The sequence below is a fragment of the Hippoglossus hippoglossus genome, chromosome 10 (assembly GCF_009819705.1).
Source record: "Hippoglossus hippoglossus isolate fHipHip1 chromosome 10, fHipHip1.pri, whole genome shotgun sequence".
NCBI lineage: Eukaryota > Metazoa > Chordata > Actinopteri > Pleuronectiformes > Pleuronectidae > Hippoglossus > Hippoglossus hippoglossus.
Window position 1 is genome coordinate 16,888,221 of NC_047160.1, and position 18,493 is coordinate 16,906,713.

The window sequence follows — 18,493 nt, forward strand, 5'->3', positions numbered from 1 at the left end:
TGTGTGTGTGTGTGTGATTTTTGGCCTAGGCTTGACCTTGATTACCATGGTGACGGTGAGGCTCCTCATTAGTGCTGCACTGGAGGAAACAGTTTGGTAATGAGGGAGCAGTATTGTCCTTAGGCACACACTCTCACACACACACACACACACACACACACACACACACACGCACACATAGATGCCAATGCACCACTTTGTATTAGTGCTTGCATGCACCTGCTGACACCTGCGCTTATGCAATATCTCCTACATAATCCCCATGTACACATACAAACGCACACACAAACACCCCCACCCCCCCCCCCCCCCCCCCCCCCCCCCCCCCCCCCCTTCCGAGTACATCTCAGTCTCATGGCCCCCCATCAGTTGTCTCGCCTCACCTTCTGTTAGTGTTTTTCTCCCCACACACATTCTGCACCCCAACCCCACCCCTCGTCTCTGTAAACCTCTCTCTGTTCTGACCACCACACAGACCTGCTGCCCACCAAGTTCCTACGGGCCGGGAACATCACCAGTGTCGGCCTCTGGCGGTGGCGCGCTCACCTCATGCATACGGAATTTCATAGAGCGTGCTGTGATGTGACTACGGGTTTTTACGTGATGACCTTTATTGACTATGATTTTACAGAAAAGAGTGTTAAACTTTTTATATGTAGTGTGTGGAAAAACCCCCGCTGTAGTCGCTGAATATAGATTTTCTCTCAGCCAATGCTGAGAGAAAAATGTTAAATGCTCAATTATCATTTAGTTTTTTTTAGTTTTTGGACAATTTTGTGGCTGAATTCAGAAAAAAACAAAAGAACAAAGTGGAAATAATTGAAATTAGAGGTTGTAACAAAAAACTAGGATTGTCACATTATTGGGGGAGTGTCCCATTTGAGGACATGAAGACATGGAAAAAGCACTATCAATTACAGAACTGCCCAGTTTGCACTCATTTCGTCTCCTAGATCATCAGCACTCTACCGCACACACACCACAACACACACACCACACACACACACACACACACACACACACACACACACCACACACTGGTAATCTACACAGATTCATACCTGGAATACCAGCCATTAATAGTTTTTGTGAAAAGATGAAATATATTTAAGAGAGTAAATACCAAGATTTGTTGGTCCGATTGCACTTCAATACTTAAATACTGACAACTTTCATCCATGAGTAAGTTGAGGTTTGTAGTATAAAGATGTGTAAGTTGTTGTTTCGGCATAACAGAGTGAATGATTTTTTCATATACTACTATAATTTATTTATTTATGTATCATTCCTTTATTCATTCATTTTGTGCAATAATAAACCATAAATATGAACTAAATAAGTGCAAAAACAATGTCTGGAGGAAGCAGAATCACAAATAATAATTACAGATTTTTACCCTGTGCGTATATTTGGTTCTTTGCAAAATTACAAAAAAAGTCACTGAGGTTTTTAAACACAACACGACTTGATGTATTTAGGCACATAGCCACTAAAGCCAGTGTGGACAGGCACATGTTGATTTGTTATTATTATTATTTACCACAAGAGTACATCGGGTGTGACTGCGTGAGCACACTCTTTCACCACGCACATTTCATTCATCGTCACACGCAGAGAGCAATAAATGGAGATGTAGTGGGCAGTGGTCAGAGAGACAGACCAGCACAGAGGACACATTTGATCAGGCGTGATGTTGGTAACTCTTTCCCACAGAGAAGAAATATCACTGACAATACACAGAGAGCTTGTTCCCATATAAAAATACACTTCACCCAGCTTCATCTGTGCACGTTGTTCATTTCTGCATTTTCTGCAGGCCCTTGAGCAAAATGATGCATGTCATCATGGAAGTGCATTTGCTTTTTGTAATCAAACAGTTACACAACCACACACTCACAGTGTAATATGTTCCACAGGTAGCTTTTTCTGCTAATGAAGGATTGGTTGTTATGAATTCAACAGGCAAGTCAGTGAGATCCTCTGATTCTCCTGGTGGCCTCAAGAGACGTGTTGTGTGTGTGTGTGGTGTGTGTGTGTGTGTGTAGTGTGCGAGCGTGTAGTGTGGTGCTGTGTGCGAAAAGCATGCGTTACATGTGCATGTGCATGGACATCCGCGTTTCGTTTGCCCATATGTGGGGTCAAAAAGCGTGGAGTGCAGAGGGGGGGCAACTCCCTGTTCCAGCAAACATTTGATTGGCTCGTGTTGCCGCCTGAGACTGTTTGATTGGCTGTCAGGTTCAGCAGTCAGGCAACGAGCAGGTAGGGGGAGGGTCTTCGCTGTGCTCTGTTGCTAGGTTACAGGTATATCAATAGATGTGGAGATAAAGAGATAGAGTAGAGATAAGGATGAGGATGGGTGTGGATCTGTGGTGGCGTGTGTGTGTGTGTGTGTGTAGCCAGGTAATACTCACGTTGTGGGGACCTAAATCGGTTACAGCACATTATAAGGACTTGATGTCCTCATCGGAAAAAGAGCTAGTATGTAAATCATTACATTTTAAGGTGGACACTATGATTAAAGGTTAGGCTAAGGTTAGGTTAACTGTTAGGGTTGGACAAGTTTAGGTAAGACTTAGATCCTTTAAATGAAAGTAAGTCAATGTAATATCCTCGGAAGTCATGGATGCATGACTGTGTGTGCGTGTGTGAGAGAGAGAGGATAGAGAGCAAGAGAGAGGGTCAGGAGGGTGGGTGGAAGAGTGAGACAGAAGGGGAGTGACCAGTAAGTAAGACAGAGGGATCTCTTCAAAGTGAGAAGAAATAACAGCTTTATTGTGTTTTATCGCAGACTCTTGTTCAGACAAACATTGTTTATCCACAGTCCAACAATTCAAATTAAAAGCATATCCAAAACAACTGTAGTGGAGCAAATAAGCAGAGATCTAAATATGCTATCATTAGAAATTACCGGTTTCTTAATTTTGGAATATTTGTATGATATAGATAACATGTCCTGCTAACGTTTCCAGGTGTAGCAGTGTAATTATTACTGGACAGGCAGATCCCAGGCCTGTGGTTGGCTTGTAATTCAAAAGTGCTGTTATATTAAACACACACTGCTCGAGACAACACTGCTCTGGGAACAGCTGTTCTGCTGCACTTAGATTGCAACACAGAGCGGTCAGTCGCCATAATCGGGGTCATTTATCAATCCGGAAGCCCGCACGCACACACACACACACACACACACACACACACACACACACACACACACACACACACACACACACACAACACACACAAACCAACACACACACACACACACATGATCGATGGCTGGGCTGGGCGGTAAGAGGGGTTGATGGGTGCTTGGCCGGTGCTTTGTGTGTGTGTGTGTGTGTGTGTGTGTGTGTGTGTGTGTGTGTGGTGTGTGTGTGTGTGTGTGTGTGTGTGTGTGTGTGTGTGTGTGTGTGTGTGTCTGAGAGTAAGTGTTGGCAAGAACACAGGATGGCAGGGACTACACAAAAGCTAAAGATCTGTAAAGATTAAGCTGTAGTCGTCTAAAACGTGTCAGTCTTCTCACTTACAAACCAATTGGGCTGTTATTTTACTGCACAGATTCACGATGGTTTAGAAGAAATAAAAGGGAATGAATTTGTCGTACTACAATTCATTTTAATCTATATGTATCAGCCTTATCAGTCTGATCTCCATGACAATAAGCAAACGTACCGTCAGGAAGAACGTGAGATGGAGTTAAAACATCACCAAAAGCTTCTCTTGACATCTTGTCTGTGTCTTCCGTGTAGGGGAGTGCATTTTATCGGGAGATATTTGTTTTCTTTTTGATGTGTTCAGTTTTGGTCTGTTGCATTCGACATTCTCCCTTTTTACGAGAGGGCTGGTGGGAAAATCTTGGAAGAAGTCCAGACCCTCATTCTGACGTTCTCACATACAGGCTCATCGGAGAACGTCAGGAGTTTATCTTGAGTTCAGTTCATGTCTGAAAGTAGTAGAAAGATAATGCTGCGATAATATGTGATGCTAAAGTGAACGTAGTACAAATTTAGACAGAATCCTACATATGTTCCAACACTTTTATCATGGAAATCCGCTTCTTCCCAAATTTCGTAACAGCTAAAATGAAGATTTCCATGTTTTAAACCAGCAGTTAGCCCGATAACGTGCATTTCCTCAGGGGTTTGCCTCTGGTGCACGGCCATCGTCTGTTTGTAGTCCTGAGCTTTCCACAATGGCACTTTGACATGAGCGATGATGTGAACGTAAAACAAGATCAGAAACAGCAGGCTTGTGATTGTGCGGTTGGACTCTAGTTTAATCAACAGTATATCAGTTTTATATTGTAGAGCCTCTGGGCCTCTCAGCAAACCGCCCCCCCCCCCCCCCCCCCCCCCCCCCCCCCCCCCCCCCCCCCCCCCCCCCCCCCCCCCCCCCCCCCCCCCCCCCCCCCCCCCCCCCCCCCCCCCCCCCCCCCCCCCCCCCCCCCCCCCCCCCCCCCCCCCCCCCCCCCCCCCCCCCCCCCCCCCCCCCCCCCCCCCCCCCCCCCCCCCCCCCCCCCCCCCCCCCCCCCCCCCCCCCCCCCCCCCCCCCCCCCCCCCCTCTTTACAAAAGCACGGGCCCTCTGCTAATACCTGAGCACCCTGCGAAGAGAAAAGAGAGCAGACCAAGTGTGGAGTGGATCTTGTAAGCATTTCCCACACTTTCCTCCACGTTGGCCCGGCCAAGAGCCTTTTGCTGTTGGTAAAGCTGTCAGACTGCTGAGAGGAACGAACGAGAGGAGTGAGACAGAGGGAGGAACAGTGATGGAGGAGGAGGTGGAGGAGGACTTTTGTTTTGTTCCAGTGTTTGAGCTGATTATGGAGAAAATTACCCGAATTACGAATCTCTTTTTCGTAAATATTTACCCCCTTGTTTGCTTTAAACTTTTCTCCATATAATTCATTCAACTCTTGTTGTCTATTTTTCTTTTCTCTAACTGTATAATCTTAATTCTCATTTCACTTTCAATTTGTCTTGTTTATTTTTTTTAAACCTACTGCTTCCTTTCTTGTGTCACCTCTCCCCTGCTGGTCATCACACATTTCTTCAGCTTTACCTCCTCTGCTCATTCTGTCTCCATTTCCTCTGCTTCTCCCTTCCTCATACTGCTGATTCATAATCTCTGTTTGGACAGAAAACAGAGGGAGGGAGCTTCTGTCCTGATGAATAACAACAGGAATTGGAGAGAAAGAGAGAGAAAGAGAGAAAGAGAAAGCGAGAACGGAATATTGAGGCAGCCTCCTTTAAACCAACGCCTGTCTGGCTGGCACTGTGTCTCTCAGTCTATCTGCCAGACTGTCAGCAACTGTATTCTCTGTCTGTGTCAAGCGTCTCGCGCTGAACCAACATTTCCACACATCATGTGGTCAGGCTAACCAGGTTTGTCTTACTACAGCTATTCTTAGGCTCACCATCCAATTGTCCTGTTTAAATAATATGGGCAGTGCTCTGTTGCCTTTTGTCTATCTTCTTGTTTTCTAACACCTGACCCGTCCTCACCCCGACTGAGTATGGAGCACTCATGGACTTGTAAGAAAAGATGAAGGAGAGATGGAAAAGAAAAGAGTAGAGCAGAAGCGATGGATAAACAGATTATATGGCATCAGGATGGAGGGTAGAGAGACAGAAAGGGGTCGGACTCATGAGACGGACAATCTTACTGGAGATAACTTTGACATTGTGGGGGCTCACAGAGGGTCTTCCCAGTTTCATGTTGTCTCTCCCCCCCATCCTTTCTTAGGGCAGCAGTAATCAATTCATATTCTGAGAGGTCCAGATATAACACCATAATGTCTATAGCATCAGTTTTATTGAACCGGAGGGATTATAGATAAGTTCTCTATATTACATTATATCAATTACTTTCATAATTACTAAGAGAAGAGAAAGTACACACCAGAAAGCTTATTTTTTTTAATTAAATAAGAGCTCGATTTAAAAAAACAGTGTTACTCAGTTTGTCCTTTTTCTCTTTTCACCATTTTTCTCTTTTTCGAGCAAGGTGCTTTTTCTTTTCTTTTTCTTTTCTTACTTGTCCTCAGTTATCACTGTCTATGCTCATCGGAATTCACAGATGTGATTGGCTGAGTGGCATCACGTGAGATGACTTACAACGTATGCAATTGGTCTGCGAGTTTCCTGGGCTGCTAAACCAGTGACGTAAAGCCTAGAAAAGTCGCTCCGGTTAAAATAGAAACGCTCCGTCAGAATTGGACTATTCTAAATGATTTATTGGTTATAGGTCCAGGTCTGGATAGGTCGCGTCTTCCTTAAGGGCCTGAGATGAGAGTTAAAATGTGAAAACGACCCAGACGTGTGTGTGTGTGTGTGTGTGTGAGGGAGTGTGTGTGTGTGTGTGTGTGTGTGTGTGTGTGTGTGTGTTTGTGTGTGTGTGTGTGTGTGTGTGTGTGTGTGTGTGCTTATTCTCTGACATGCTGTGATAGAAAAAAAAATGTAGGTTCAAAGATGAACAATTTGCAAATGAGGTGGAGAAAGCAGAGGGTGACTGGGAACGAGCTGCACGACTCTAGGTCATATAGGTGTGTGCTTACTGTATTGTTTTTTTTTCCCAGTCACCATTTTTTAGAGGACCACTCTGCGTAATGAGCTGAGCTGCGCGACAGGGATGGGCCCGCATCGCTATGTCTGTGCACGGCCAAGATCACACAGGCATCAGGCTTCTACTCACGCACACAGACACACACGCAACCCTGTCATCGTCTGTGGGCCTGAATATGTGTGTGTCAGTGTTTGTGCAGCTGACAGAGGACAGTCGGGCGGGGGGGGGGGGGCAGGAGAAGGTTTAATTATTACAAGGCCTCCCTCCTTCCCTGTGTTTGCATTTGATCAGTTTTGTTTGCTGCATCGGTCGCCCCTCCTTGCATATCCTCGATTAGGTACTCGCCTCACTCTTCAGGACGCAAGACAAATAATTTAATTCACTTAATGAGTCTTTCTTAACACTCGAACCGTGTTTGCGGTTCTCTCTCCGTCGTCCGGCTTCCTGCTGCTCCCCACCTTTCTTTCTCCTGTGAGAGCGAAGCCGCAGAGAGGAAAGGTTTGCCAAGGGTCATAAATGTCTTATATGTTTAGCTTCCCTGAATGTTTAAAATAGCTTTGCTTCGTGCCGCCTTCATAAATTTCATATAAATCTACTTTTGTTTTTTTTTTGCCAGAGCCCATATTCATAATCCAAACACAAAAACTTGGCTTTCTCCGAGCTTGGCGGGGGACCATAAAGGTGCAATTTGCTGCTGATGTGATTAAATAAAACAGTGCTTATACCCGCGCGGGTGACGTGTCCTTTTAATCTCTCCCTCTGAAGTGTGTCGAATTTTTCAAATCAGCTTTACTATTGTGTAAGCCTGATTTTTCTTGTGACTCAAAGGGTGAATGAATTGGAGGGTTACACAGTGTGAGTGAGTCACTATCAAAGCTGTATTTGTGTGGGGATGTGTGTGTTTGTGCGACTGTGTCTGCCCTGACTGGCTGCCTGTGGATGCATGTGTGCCACTGTGTGTGAAGTGAGGCAGCAGTAGCAGGGTTATGAATCACATCAAACACACACATAGTGACACCAGATCAAACACACACACACACACACAGAGACTGGCTGCACTGGACAGAGCTGAACGGCCCCGACCGGGTGCGACTTTGATCGTCACCACAACATCCGCTCCTCCACTCCAGCACCGCCTTTCTTCTACTCCACTTTCTCACGTGCCCCACAGGACACTTACCCAGGACTCGTGTTACTCTCCGCTCACGTCTTCAAATAGAGCTCTGCAAACGCCGAGGGTCCCCGTGTTGTAACTGGACACTGGATGTGTAGGATCCGGATCTGGAGACTGCAGATGGGCCCCGGGTCTCTTAAGGGAGGGTTGTGGTTTATGTCGCCATCGCAGTGGCCATGAGAATAATGACACCCTAATTATATACGTTGAGTTGTGAGCATGTGGGACTGGTGCAGGTTGCTCTGTGCAGAATGTGCGATTATTCTCCCCCTGCTTTAATCTTGATGATACATTTCTTGGATGTAATTTCTCTCATTATTCCTAATGATGGAGTTTTATTTCCAATCATCCCTAAGACGGTATTTCTAGCCATGTAGGTAGTGGAGTCGTTTCATTCCTTCTTAGAAAATATAGACCAGTTTCTCCAGGCAATTTATGGTCCTTTTACTTTTCAGTGGGCCAAGGTACTGCAGGAAGATAACTGTTTAAACTCCCCACTACAAGGTCAGTGGATTGGTATCTTCGCTGAGGAGGTTATCGGACATGTCTATTTGTTTTATTTGTCAGTACGATTACACAGACACTACTGAACAGATTTCTCGAAGACTTGGTGTAAGGAAAGGACATAGGCCGAGGAAGAACCCAGAAAATCTTGAGACAGATGCGGACAAATGTGTTTCACTTTCTTTAACGCTGGTGTCTCTGACATTTTCACTGATTTCCCAGGGAATAATTCATGGTTCTTGATGATAAAAAGGACTGATATACTGTATGAGTGTGTGCAATTTGATGCAGCTTGACTGAATATAAGGGTGGAGCCCACGTACTAGTTTGTGTGTGTGTATGTGTGTGTATGGAGAAAATACTCAGCCATGACCTTTTCAGATGTGCAGTGATACTTCCTGTGTGAAGTAAAAATAATATTCTGATAATAATATATATAATAAAATAAATACACATGTTTACAATATGTGCAGAAATGAAGAAAGACACAATGCAGTGCAATTACCAGTTTAAACTAGTTACAATCACTGCAGGTGACAACGAGACAATAAGATGCAGGAAGCTGACAGATTGAAATGTCTCACGAGGGTAGCAGGTCTAATTCACTAAATTTTTAACTCATCAAACCTTGTTAGACATCGTCAGGCTCATCAGCGCAAGGAGCACCATGACTTCACTGTAATAAGAAAAGAGCTTCCAGTTACATTCTCTGAAACAGACTGAAGAATTTCTTTTAGTAGCAGGTGAACGGAAAATCACGAGATACTTTCATGTCCTGCGTACTCTGCAGCGTGAGTGTGTGGCCATTTATAGAAGATATAACTTAACATGAATATTCTTCACCTACAAACAAAGAGTAGGTTTTTGAATAGATTCCAACACTATTTGAATTGTTGCACTATACATTTTATTCTCAATTCCCCAGATGAAGCAATTTACGACAAATGATAACCTGCTTTTCTCAGAGTCGTCAAAACTCACCAAGTTCCCAGACATTGACAACCATACAGGTTTAATTTTTTTAGTAGTTTCTGAGTTTGTGTTTAGACACATGCATAGTTACAGTATCTCTGTCATGGAAGTCATGTTTTAGTTAGCACTTAGCAGCATAATGCAAAAACTACAGATTCTAAGTATGTGAGCTGGATCTAATTCAAGAGGACTGTTGGGCCTCGACCCTTTCTGATTTAAAAAATAGATTTAAAGTACATTTTTTGGTTATTTCCTACCACTTATGTATATTAGTTAAACGTCAGAAACTTCCAACAATGTGGTTGGTCTTAATCGATAGCTCATTACTATTGGCCCTGAGCCCTAAATGTCTTTGTATAACCCAACTCATAACAGATGCCAGTTTGCTGTGATGAGTCTGAATTTCTCTCAGTGCTCTGGACATGGTGTTTGGTCGAGCCTCCTTGTAATCCCCTCCTACGATGCCTCTCACTATGGAAATGTGTGAAGAAGCTTTGATGCTTAATTCACATCAGGATTTTTTTCTCCTAAGGACGTGTCCAGCTCCTCCGCCCGCTCACACCTTCCCCTCTCTGCAACCCTCCACCCCCTGTACGCTGGGTCTGATCGATCCGACCACGTCTCCCAGTCCCGCATGTCATCTTTTTTCTTTGACACAGCTCTCCTCTCTCCTCTGCTTGGTATTCTGGGGTGGGAACGCATGCACCATCGCAGACCCATCAGCCGCGATCGGAATGCTGCACCACGGCTCCGGGAAATGGAGGGATGAGAAGAGGGAGAGGTGGAGTGAGAGAGAGATGGAGAGAGAGAGAGAGAGAGAGAGAGAGAGAGAGAGAGGGCAGGTCAGCGGCTTGTCCACATCCTTCTGGGACCAAAGCCTCAGACTGACAGAGGGAGAGAGAGGAGGAGGAGGGTATGGGAGAGGACGAGAGTAAAGAAGAGAGGAGCTTTTTATTTTTTCAGTGGCCACTTTTGTTAATATGCAGTTTCTTTTAAATCAGCCTCAGTGGGATATTCAAGGAAAATGCAAGGTCTGAAACTCCATTTTATTTAGAGCTCAAATGATTTAATAACTGATATCAATACTTGATATCTGTGTCTTTTCATTATGTAACTACAATAGCACTCAGTGAGGAGCATTCCTCCGCCAAGGCCCGACAGTCCCCTTAAATTAAAGCAAACCTTACAGCTAAAGCCACATTATGAATCTCAGCTACAAACCACATTTTAATCCACTCGATTTTATTTCAAATCGGCACAGATTTGCACACACTCAGAAATCACTGCAAAACAGATGGGACAAGCAAAATGAAAAAATACCTTCAACAGTTTGACACCACAGGCACCAGTAAGGGAACACAAGTCTGATAAATAAAACACTGGCAAAATGAGAGAAACCCATTCACCTGATAGTCGCATCAAGAGATGTGCTTCCAAAAGTCAAGTTCGACAAAACACTCAAAAAACAAGGACAAGTTTTCCTGGGAAACAATAAACAATAATCTAGCTCTTACTTTTTAAAAAAACTTTTAACATTATGATTGTGTAATTCCAGTATTTGTGATGCGTCTGTATCCATCCAGCATTCCTGGAGTAACTGAATTTCTTTTTTTTTTGGGGGGGGCAGAAACGTGTTGATGTGTCAAATAACATCATTCATTTAGAGTTGTGGTTCTGGCCACACAACAACTTAAGTACTTAAGCTGCTCTTAAGTGTTCCAATGTGTCACTACATTCACCACCTGTTTGGTGCTGGGCAGGTTGTTTACAGGAGAGAGAGGACATGCAGACACCAGCATCACAAATGTCTCTAATACTGCAGGAAATACTGCAGCGAGTATATAATTGTGTTTTTTAAATACACTGGTGTCGGATCAGTACTCATATCAGTCAATATACAAAGTCCAGGTATCAGAATAAGTACTGGGAAGAGAACAGTGGTATTGGAACATCTGTAGTTTACACTGAAAATCCAATAGACCCCAGAATCCTTTATTGTGTTCAGCTGTTGACAATGGTGTCTGTCTATTTACTTGTTTTTGTTGCACATATCTTCATGTTGTCAACTTGGTGGATGTGTTATACTTCCTAATTGGGTTTTTTCCAGTTTTTCTTCGAGGGTTTTACACCCATAAGACATTAAAAGCACCAGTTTGAATCGCTCAGCTTGGATGAAGAAAAAACATTTCACAAAAATACAAAAATATGTTGACATTGGCAGGGATTCCGCAGGATATTACAAATTCTAAAATGTAATAATCTGAATTTTAGGCCATAAAAAGTCTTAAATACGATAAGATATTAGGGACTTATTCTTAAATATTAGGGGAAATAAATATTGGGGTTGAACTCTACGTAGGTCTTAAATTTCCTTCATTATGGTTTTCACAAGTCCTAAATTGAACCTGTTGAAACCTGCAGAATCCCTGAAATAAAGTTTTTTCGAACGACGATTTCTTTCCTGACAACCCTGTGCAGTGCGCTTTTCATCACACATTCTTTTGTAACGCAGACGGTATTTTTTACATTTTTATCATCAGCTGACTCTCCTCTCTTCAGCCTGCTCATCCTCCCTTCCATCTCCTGTCAGAGCAGAGGGAGACCCAGACGAGTCACTGATCATATCGATGTTTTCTCTCTTCTTCATTTATCCCTCTCTTTTCTTTTGCGCTCGTCCTCTCCAAAGCCTCTCTGTGTGTTCTCCCCCATGGCTTCCCCCTACAGCAGCGCGTTGCCTTGGTAATTACCAGTTGTCTTAAACAGACAGATAGAATAAGGGAGAGTGACGGGCAATTTTCCCAGAGCCTGTTTTCCCTGTGTATGTGCACGCAACTCCCTTTTCTTGTGTGTGTTCTCTATGCACGCTCCTTTACTCCTCTCCAACGCTTTCAGGCTTCCTCCTCTCTCCTTCCTGTGAGTTTGCGTGTGTGTGCGTGTGTGCGTGCATGTGCGTGTGTGTGTGTGTGTGTGTGTGTGTGTGTGTGTGTGTGTGTGTGTGTGTGTGTGTGTGTGCAAGGTGGACTTGGGGAATTACCTGACAGAATGTGTTAGTTCAGGATGGGAGTGGGACAGTCTCATCTCCTGCTCTTGTGTTGGCCATTTGTGATGTCAGGTGTCACTCTGGCGTTCCTCAGGACCCCAGGAGGGATCACTGCTGTCCCCTCCTTCTCCCAGCATGCCCCCCCCCCCCCCCCAAGCACCGCAATGGAGTCAAGCAATGGGGTGTTTCTTTCTTCAAATTAGGGAGTGAGGGGAAAACAAGGGAGGACCAGCAGCTTGGTGTTACTATATGTGGTTACCTACTCGCTCTGTCGTGTCATCCAATTAATTTTCTCCGCTCTCTTTCAGGCCGGAATGATCAGGACGGAGCAAGAGGAGTTTTTTATCGAGCCGGTGGAGAGGGGCGATGGAGTCATAGAAGAGGAGGTGCAGGGAGGAGGAGGAAGGACGCACATCGTCTATCGCTCCTCAGCTGTGAAGAAGGCGCCCATCGACAGCGAGGCGGCAGACTTCCACGCCAGAGGTCAGTCTGCGGCTCGCACTGTGCCCCGCTCCGCATTCACACACCCTTCCCAGGATGCTACACAGGCACACTTCATTTCAACTTAAAGGTCCTGATGAACCAACATGAAAATGAAAGATTTTTAATTCAGGTCTTGCTGGTTTTGACTTTTCTCCTGTTAATTCCGTGCAGGTCTCCTCCTCAAAATAAAGCTCACACGAGTATTAAAGCATTGTTCCCTCATGCACACCTGATTATATAATCATATCTCACTATTGTATGAAAACACTGTGAGGCACAGTGTGAGCGTACCCTGCTGTCAAAAAGATTACACCCACACGCACTCAGACACATCCTCCTGTCGCCACACTAATTTTCTAGTGAGAATTGGTAACACCCTCCTCTTTTAGATTCATCCACTGCTTTAACAATTAACAGCTATCGCCCGACTCTTTGCTTTTCTCATCGCGCCTGCCTCAATCTTTCACTCCACAGACGAAATAAATGAACAAACAAACCACAAGAGGGAACATTATTTTAGAAGGAAGCAATGTTTAGTGCTTGACGAAGCCGGTATCCGCTCGGATTAGAGGGAAGAATTTGTATTCAAAAAGGCTTTAATACTCAAGACGCGAACGTCATCACAAAAGCAAAATCATATTTTCATCCCGACAATTCATCTCTTCGTCTGTTTTCATTTGTATTACGGTCGGAAACTTATTTATTCAGAATGAAATTAGAAAAATCAAATCTGGCTGTGAATAGTTCTAAAACTGATAATGAAACATTTTCTCAGAGGACGAGATGAGGGGTTGCACTTGAATCAAATTAATCAAACGAATTTATCGCACATGGTTTTGTTTTACTTTATCTTTTAGCTGAAGTAACACAAATTTGAGGTTTGCAATCTCCATGTATTTATTATTGATTTTTAACTCAAACCCTTAATCCTAAGCAAATAAATTGTCTTTTTAATCGTACATTTCACAGAGAAAGTCTCCAGCTTCGAAGGCCCTTTATGGTTCTACTCTGTTTCAGCAACTCCCCACAGTAACACAAACATGTACAAAAAAAAACACAGGAACACATGTTCCAATCTTTTATTAATCTAAAGCCTGAGTGGAACATTTAATGTACATGAACAGAGAGGATGTAGAGGAGCAGTGGTATAATACACTGTGAAACACGTCCCATCCACTTAACAACTTATGAGACAGAAGAGCAGATCGTACATGCTTAAAAATAAGAAAAGAAAAAATTCCTCGGAAATGGTATTTTCCGTATTTTCTGTTGTATTGTCAAGAGCTTGGCATGCTGGGAAAAATACTTCTGCAATGCGCGCCTCAGGCTTGTGTCTGTAGAAGCGATCGCTGTGACTGATCCGATGCCCGAGAGTCAATCACTTGTGACCCCGGCCAGAGTCTGCATCGCAAACTAATCCTCGCAGTGAAGATATTCTCAAAGAACGGAGTCTCCCGTGTTTTACAGGTGCAAGTCGACTGCTTCATAACAAGCGTGTTTCAATAGATGAGATGTGTCTTCCTATTCTGAGCAGTTGATTTAAGAATGTCTAATAATATACAGGGAGAGAGAGAGAGAGAGAGAGAGTTTCCATAGGAACACCCAGTGAGGACAGACTGCATTAGAGTAACACAGATCTGCTCCCACTGTTACTGATACCTGGCAGTACATCCATACACACACACACACACACACACACACACACACAGACACACACACACACACCCTGGGAAGAAAAAAAAAACTATACGGAAACTCAGACACATATAGGATGTAACCACATTCAGCTTACACAACTCCCTTGATCATTATACTTGTGAACACACACACACACCCATGCTGAATGCACACAGACATGCAGACACACACACACACACACAATACATCTCACTGCTCCTTGTTGCCTTTGAATCCTTCTTTCTAATGAAGAGTGGGGTGCAGATCAATAGCGTAGGATAGGAGCGGCCACAGTGTTTGTATGTGTTTGTGCGTATGGCGTGGGCATGAGTTCTGTGGTTGTCTGGATTTGAGTGCTGGGATTTTCAAGGCTACACAGGCAGACAGACAGACAGACGGACGGACGGACGGACAGACATGCTCCCTGCAGCATTTCATGTGGATCTCTCTTTTTCTTTCTCTTCTCTTTTTCCTTTTGTCCCTTCGTCTCGGTTATTCTCGACCACAGCGTTATGTAAACATACGTTTTTTTACCTTCCAGTTGTTACATCATTGCCACTGTAATATTACAAGCTCATGGACACTTAGGAAGCAAAGTATAGATCCACCTGCCTTTACACTCGTCCCCTTCTTCTTCTGAAGCTTCTGTCCTCCCTCCATCCTCCACTCGAATCAAACCATATCCTGTCCCCTTCTCTTATTTTCTTTTTTCTCTGACAATCACTCCCCAACCATAGATCAATCAGGGAAATTGTGAATTAATTAGTAATCAATCAATCATTTCTGGAGATCTCCTTTGCACGAGCGTGCTCAATCCACAGCCAGTTATTGAATGTTGGACTCATTTCCTGGCTAAAGACAGAGGGAAGGAAGTTATATTTAGCAAGGTAATAGAGGAGCTCAAGAAGGAGAGAAAGAGAGATGAAGACGGAGCAAGATTGATCGGCTTCTCACACCGTAAGCTGAGGAGGTGTGAATCAATGTCCTAAGTGGAGAGAGCAAGCTTTATTATTAATGTGGCACATTTGTCAATTAATCGCTGCGGCGATGGAAAACGAAGGATTTCCATTCATTTTTCGCTCGGCGGACAGAGCGCAATCCTTCAATCTGTCTTCACTTCCACTCTTACAATTTTATTTTATCTCCTTCTTTTATCTCTGGAATTGATGAATGTTCTCTCTGTTCTGCTAATTTTATTTCCGTCCCCGTCTCGTCTCTGTCCAGCTTCACCGAGCTAAACTCTCCTCTCGCTCTCCGCCATCTGCAGATGTGTGCATGTGTGTGTTTCTTTTATTTTCTGAGGCTGGACGGTGAAGGTGGAGTTTAGTGTTTTGTCCTGGGAGACTGGACTGTCTGTGTGGGTGTGTTGCTCCAGCTGCGTGCACACCAGCATGCGTATGTGTGCTAGTGCAGCGCTGTGTGTCCAGGGTACTGAGACATGCCCAGACAGATGGACTACCAGAGGGCTTTTTTCCCATAATCCCCCTCACCTAGTCTGCTACCTTTATTCAAATCTCATATTAATATTGCGCTTAAATGTCACCAGTTTTCAGCATCATCTTTTTTTCTTTTTTACGTTTCTCTTTTCTGCACTAAAGAAGCAGCACTATTGGCTGCTTCACGCCATGTTTTGGTTCCCTGGTATCCATCTGCTCTGTTCTGAGCTGTCGTATACAGTCAGCTATGGATTTATGATACAAAAATATAGTCCTTTGCAGCCGACTTGTTTTCATTGACATTTCAGCTGCATTGTTCTCAAGTCAGAGAGGCTCCCTGCAGCCTCTGGGGCAAAGAGATTGCAATTAGGTGGTGGGCTGCCACTGGGCGGAGGACTGAGGCAGCTACACGGGACCTGATGCGTCTGCACAAAACCCTGGATTTGTCTCACCCCCCCTGAGGCGCTGCTGCCCTGTGCTGTTGTCGTATGTTTTGTTCGGTTGTGCTTTATTGTCCCGGGCTGGCGTGAAGTTGTTAGGTCAGTGTTGTGTCGTCGTTGCTGTAGCCTCATCACACGGCGCTGATACTGTGACGCGTCAGCATCAGCCTGGACTGAGAGGAAGTTGGAGAGGGTCAGACAGAGGCCAGCGGTGCTAGTCACTGCAGCTTAATGTCTGCCTCTCGCATCCGGAAAATGAAGGGGCCTCCCTCGAGAACCCACTCTCTCTCTCTCTCTCCACCTCTCTCGCTCTCTCGCTCCTCACTTTTCCGTCTTGTTCCCATCTGCCTCTGCCCGTCTGACACGAGGATAGTCGAACGGTGCAAGGTTTTAAGAGGAGACTCGTGTTTAAGCACTTAGAGATGTGAGCAAACACACGTACACAACTCATAGACGGCCCCATCCTCAGAGTGTAACAAGGGGATGGGTGGGGGGGGGCAGCCGACACTTTGCAGTACAGCGTGACTCTTGTTGGAATCCCAAATAGCCTCCTGAAAACACTCGGAAGGTGACATTCCTCTGACGTCACCCAAGGCCTATTTAAGGGATTGTGCCAAGAACATCCTCTAAACTTTGTCCTTTGGTGTAGGGTCTGAGGTATATGAGGTCTTAAAGAACAGGAGTAGTGAGACCAACCGACGTGAAAACAAAGGTGACCAGTATATATCTTCTATCTACCAACCAGAAATCTCTGTCTGTGGCTCACATCTCTTCCTCTTTATCCGTATCACACTTGACTTGTGTGTCGTTAAGGGCCCGAGGAAGTCGAGTGTCGAATTTGGTGCGATTTGGACATGCAAAATATTCAATATTAATAAAATGTGAATTAACAGGCAAACAGCACCTTGCAGTCAGTGGCGGCCGGGCAGCGTGCTAACAGGCAATTGGCACATGTCTTCGATGTCCTCGGGTAAACTGCAGTTGTGGTCGACAACTGGCGGCAATAAAATCTTTCCCACCGGATCATTTTCATGATTAGAATGTTTTTTATTTCACCATATTGGACTGACACAGACATTCACGGGTGCTGATCTCCAACCTGCCAGCCACATCCAGAGAATCAAGTGAAAGCACAACGTTTGTTTTGTCGCTGCAACGCTTAATATATCGAGCTGAATTGAAAAATTTGAAAAGTTTTGAACTTGGGTCTGAAGATTCACATTCGACATGCGATATATGAAAAAATTACACCGTTCAAGTAAAAAATTCAAACTTAGATGAAACCGACGCACGTGAACAGTAATTTCGTTTCACAGACCATTCCAAACATGGCATGTGTAGAACAGACACTGCATTATAGTAATTATAAATGAAAAACTCTGCCGTCCACACAACTTTCCTGTGCATTGACTTTTCAGTTGCGCTCACCTCCCGATTTATGATTTAAATCATGCAGCCTCAGTAAACTGTTGACTTGTTCCTAACCTGTCGGATTATCTGACTCCTAAAGATTCCCTCTTCACAGTTTGCCAGATTAGTGATTTGTTCAAGTATCGAGCCCAGTTCCCGAAGCAACATATTCCCATTCCAGCAGTGTCTTGCTTTTCACCCTGAAGCAAAGATGTCTGTCTCTAAGCCCTCTGGTATGAATGAGTTCAGGAGCGTTTAGTCTGCTGTTGAAAATAAGTACTTCTTGGAGGGGAACTCCTTCACAGTTTAGCCTATGTAAACAATGTCATCCACCAGGGCTCGCCTGCCTGGGGCTGAGCATTTATAGCAAGAAAAAGTTTCAGAATCTGGAAACATAAACTTCTGTGAACCATTATAGTGCGGTTCAACGTTAAATATGTGCTGTGAAGCTAAAGATAGCAGCCCAGAATAAATTTAAATAGTGTTCCGAAGAATGTGTTAATTGACAATTACTCAGTTAAGACTTATACACAATGATTTTAAAACACTTTAAACACATCAAACACGACACATTAAAGCAGTTTATAACAAGGCACTGGTCTCAGATCAGCAGTTTGTTTAGTTCTGGCCACATTGTGGCAGCCGTTGCCGTCGCTGATTTCAGGTCAGCTGATCAGCGGCACCATACGCCGTTTCACAGCTTGCATTTTTAACGAAACATATGTTTTCTGGAAAGAATAACGTGTAATTTTCTATAATTTGAGTGTGATATTGGGCAGCAGGGATCCACTTCGGATC

The 18,493-nt window shown here is 44.3% G+C and overlaps 1 protein-coding gene across 4 annotated transcripts in view; it reads left to right on the forward strand.

The window, feature by feature from the left end:
• LOC117769153 (A disintegrin and metalloproteinase with thrombospondin motifs 2-like) overlaps window positions 1–18,493 on the forward strand; it is a 112,978-nt gene that overhangs the window by 38,240 nt on the left and 56,245 nt on the right. For all 4 annotated transcript variants that reach the window (XM_034597846.1, XM_034597847.1, XM_034597849.1 and 1 more), the window contains exon 3: window positions 12,558–12,732. In XM_034597846.1, coding sequence (XP_034453737.1) covers window positions 12,558–12,732 — 175 coding nt within the window. The remainder of the gene's footprint in view (window positions 1–12,557; window positions 12,733–18,493) is intronic.